This window comes from Buceros rhinoceros, unplaced genomic scaffold (genome assembly GCF_000710305.1).
Source record: "Buceros rhinoceros silvestris isolate BGI_N320 unplaced genomic scaffold, ASM71030v1 scaffold31603, whole genome shotgun sequence".
Taxonomy (NCBI): Eukaryota; Metazoa; Chordata; class Aves; order Bucerotiformes; family Bucerotidae; genus Buceros; species Buceros rhinoceros.
In genome coordinates, this window is record NW_010405846.1 from 517 (window position 1) to 4,780 (window position 4,264).

At 57.9% G+C, this 4,264-nt stretch overlaps 1 protein-coding gene across 1 annotated transcript in view; it reads left to right on the forward strand.

The window, feature by feature from the left end:
- The first annotated feature begins 2,636 nt into the window (after positions 1 to 2,636).
- Positions 2,637 to 4,264, forward strand: part of LOC104491457 (G-protein-signaling modulator 1-like) — a 3,647-nt gene continuing 2,019 nt past the window's right edge. Inside the window, exon 1 of the mRNA XM_010133886.1 lies at positions 2,637 to 2,792. Coding sequence (XP_010132188.1) covers positions 2,702 to 2,792 — 91 coding nt within the window. The 5' untranslated portion in view covers positions 2,637 to 2,701. The remainder of the gene's footprint in view (positions 2,793 to 4,264) is intronic.

Below are 4,264 nucleotides of genomic sequence, written 5' to 3' on the forward strand. Positions count from 1 at the left end.
GAACCGTGTAGGGGTCTGGGGTTTGGGCCAGGGTCACCGGTCACTGCGTGTCCATGCTAACGCAGGACAGTTGCTCAGCCCCGTTAGGGAATGCCCCAGCTCTCGGGAAGCCGTCTGAGCCTCCGGGATGTGCCAAGCCCTGGGCAAGCACAGCTCGGTAGCAGATGGAGGGCCCCAGGGTGTGATTGCGCATCCATCTGCCCTCACAGCTCCTTCCTCGGGGCGAGGAGCAGACTGCGAGTGGAGGGAGCCAAGCGCTCCGTGCTTGTCATATTTGGGAGTTTTAATTAGTGAGGTGCAGGACTGGGAAATGGTTGGGCTGGGGCAGCGCTGAAGGGAGCCTGGCATCAGCGGGTGCTGCCATGGGCACCTCGCATCCCAGGCTGCCACAGCGCGTGCAAGCCCTAATGCTGACCCACGGGCACTGGCCGCCTGCCCCTCCGGGTGCCACCGTGCCGGGAAGTACCCAAGCACGCAGCCAGCCCTGTCCCACACTTCACATGGCCTGGTTGCTCTTCTACTGATCCAGAGCATCCTTTCCCCTCCCAGGCACGTTTTGAGCAGAGATCTTGACTGAAATTGCAGGGTCCCTGGCAGCAGTGCCCCGGGGAATCTGATCCCTGCACTGGGGGAAGCCCGAGCTGGGGGCTCTGACCATCGCGCTGCCCGGCTGCTCCCTGCCAGGCAAAGCTGGTCCTGTGGCCCTGCCCCTGCTCTGGTTTACGCTGCGTGCTTGTGGAGAAGCTAGAGGGAGGCTTGGTGTGAATGAGCCGGCTTCCTCCTCTAGCCTGAAATGTGGGTCACACAAAGCTACAGAGCGGAGCTGCGATAGATGCAAGCTTGCATCAAGCTTGCCCAAGCAAGCTTTGATTCCAAGGTGTAACTGTTGATGGTTCAGAAGGTCCGTCCGAGCTGCTGTTTCATTAGTGGATGGGCACGTGGAAGGAGGTGAGAGGGGTTTTTCCCCTCCCTGATCAGCTCCCACATTGCTAATGTTCCTCTCTGGCCCGCTGCTAATTTTGACGCTGCCCTAAATAGAAGCTGAGTGTCTCTCATCTGCTCCGCTTAGCATACAGGAAAATTGTTTTCCTTCATTTACTGAATCCAACTTGTGGCTTTAACCCTGTCAGCACAAGTCTCTCCTCATCACAGATCTCCCTTGAAGGGCTTCACGTGCCTCTGCCTCAGTGAAGAGCTCTCTGCTAGAGAGGGAGGAGCGGGAGGGCTCCCGGGCTGCCCAGGGCGGTCACCAGCAGAGCTGGGAGAGGGGCTTTGCTTCCCAAGCCAGCCAAGGAGAGCCCTTTCTCGACTGTAAGGTCTGGTGCTCCAGGCCGGCTCTCCCTGTGCTCTCTCCAGTGGAATGTGCTGCTCCCCAGGAGGGACCTGGTGCCACTCCCCAGACTGGCCTTCCCCAACCCACTGCTGGAAAACAGCTCAGCACAGGCAGACCCAGCTGTAGGAGGTTTTGGTTGGTTTCTGGTGGGACCAGCTCGGGGAGCCCTCCTGAGCCTGGCAGATGCTGCTCTTACCACTGTCTAATTTTATATCCCGTTCTGAGTGGCTCCTGGGAAAGATCTGCTGTTCTACGGCACCGGCCGCTCCAGAGCAGGACTCTGGGATCACTCTCCCAGCACAGCACACGCAGCCCCGCTCTGTGCTGCAACTGGACTCGACGGAGCGTTTTGAAAGGCTGCCGTGAACCCCAACCGTCTGCAGCGCAACTGAAATATGTCACTGTCTAGCGCAAGGTGCTTATTTGGGGCTCTCACGCAGGAACTGTTTTCCTGACAACCTGTAATTTAGTGGCATTTGCAGCTCGGTGACTGTTATGCTGTCGGGGTGCTGAGGACACTGGAGTGACAAAAGGAAGCTTTAGGGTGCGAGGGGCAGTGGTTAGGTTTAGCTGGTTGGAAAGGACGGGTGAGTGCTGGCAACCTGAGCTCGAGCGGAGCCTCAGCTGGGCACCCACCAACCCTTCAGCCAGGGCACCCAAATGCTTGTCCCTCATCCCTCACGCTCCCTACTACGGTCCCTCCTGAGCCCACTCCTTCGCCAGCCCAGAGGTTCCTCTTCCCACAGAGCTGTGTTAGGGCACTGCCGGCCCCTTTCCTCCCCTCTGCCCCTTCCTGCCTCCAGTTTGTTCTGAGCACACAAGAGACTCTGCAGCAGCAGAGGCTGCTCGAGCAGATGAGCCTTGCGCAGCTGGAAGGAGCCCAGCTCTGGTTTGGGCCGCAGAAGAGCCCAGAGCCTCAGGGGTCAGCCACAGCCCAAGTGACCTGTTGGAGGGGCCACAGCTCGCCATGCCTGCCCTGTCTCACAGGGCAGCTCTTCACCCCACTCCCGCTCCAGGGTCCCTGCGGGACCTTGGTGATGCTCTGCCTGTGGCCTCCCTGGAGGATGGCGTCAGTGTCCACACCAAAGGGTGGCAGGAGAAGAAGGGAGAGGTCATCTCAGAGCCAGGAGCAGCAGTGACCCCCAGCAAGCTCCAGGCTGCAGGGCTTGGCGAGCAGCAGCCTCTGAGCAGACCAGAAGAGGGCACGACACATTGCCAAGGCTGTGCCAGAGAGAGCGGTTGGACACGGGCAGTTCTTGGGGCATTCTGACTCTCTTCCTTATTTTCCTGTCATTGCAGAAGATCAAGCGGACTCCTTCGGACGAGGAATGCTTCTTTGACCTGTTGAGCAAGTTCCAGAGCAACCGGATGGACGATCAGCGCTGCCCGTTGGAGGAATGCCCGTCGGAGGCTGCGGAGGCAGCTGCCACGCCGGTCCCTGCCCTGGGAGAGCGGATACGTAAGCACCGATGCATTTACACGCCGCTGTTACTGTGGGAGCGATGCTGCTCCCACGGCGTGGCCAGATGTCGTGGCTTTACTGTGAACCTGGCAATGTTTTTCCCAAGCCACAGCGCTCTGAGCCGAGCAGCTCTGTGGCCACCTCCGGCGTTATTTAAGGAAGACAGAAACATTGTTATGTTAATGGTTGCTGAGGGAATGTGAACTAAGGCTTGGAGGATAAACCAGCAAGAGGAACGCTGGATATGCTGGAATTTTCTCAGTATGGCTCTTTGGAAGGTCTGGCCTTCAGAGCAGTGAGGCTGGCATGAGGATTTCTGCCTCTGCCAGCATCTCCAGGAGGAAGGTGCTGATGGTTGTTACTGAGGGAGCACTGTAAGAGCCTGGAGGGCTGGAGCACGCGGCAGGCGGGGCGGCTCTCGCAGGCAGGTGGAAGCGCTGCTGGTTTTCCTCACAGCGTTGCTGTGGAGGAAAAGCTTCTGGATCTTGTACAGTTCTTGGATGCGGCGATGAAAGGTGCTGTGTGAGAGCAGAGATGCCAGAAGGATGGATAAACACCGGGAAGCTCAGCAGGCAGAGAGCTGGCTCACCCGGGAAGAGCAGGCGTGAACTGAGGAAGCCGCCTGACAAATAGCTGGGGTGGGAAAGGCAGGGCAGGGTGGTTTCGGGTCCTTCAGTACCGTGTGGTGTTGATGGCCTTGGTTTAAACCAAGCTGAAGAGAAGTTCTAAAATGTGCAGGTCACGCTTCATCGCCATCACAAAGGGCTCAAAACATGTAATTGGAAGTGACGGATTTGTACAGATGGGAGAGGAGGAGACCCCTGAAACCCCCCGAGTGCGGCAGGAGCTGCAGGACAAGCCTGCTGGAAGGAGCAGGGGGCAGGGGCTGAGGGGGCAGTGGGAGCAGAGCAGAGAAGGTCAGGCTGCGGCAGAGGCAGGCTGGCCGTGAGGTGAGCGGGTTTTTATCGTCTAAAAATAGGGTGGAAATGAGCGTGGCTTTTTCCAGATACCCATTTCTGCTCCAGAAGCGCACCTGGCTGCAGCAGCTGTGTAATTTAGGAGACCGGGTTTAAAATATGGAGCTTTATAAAGAACATACAAGTAGGCGCCCGTTCTGCGCAGCTCTCGTTTGGTCTCTGAGCCTGTCGGACGTGTTATTTTCAAGGTTCCTTTGTGAGCTGAAGGGGAAGACACTCATCTTTGCGTCAGCACTGAGATTTTTAGATGTTTCTGCAACTCCATGAGTTGGGGCTCTAACAGCATGTCGTGTTGGTAGGTGCAGGACACGCTCTGCTTGCTGGGACAGAACGCCCATCGGGACGGGTTTGTCACAGTTCTCTTTTGCTTCTCCCTGTCCTGAGCGCAGGGTCTGCTCTTTGGAAGCCTTTTGCTGCCAGGAGCCATCAAGCTCTTTCATCGAACCAGACCCCACGGGTGTTCTCCTCGCGCGGGGAATGATGTGGGTTCAG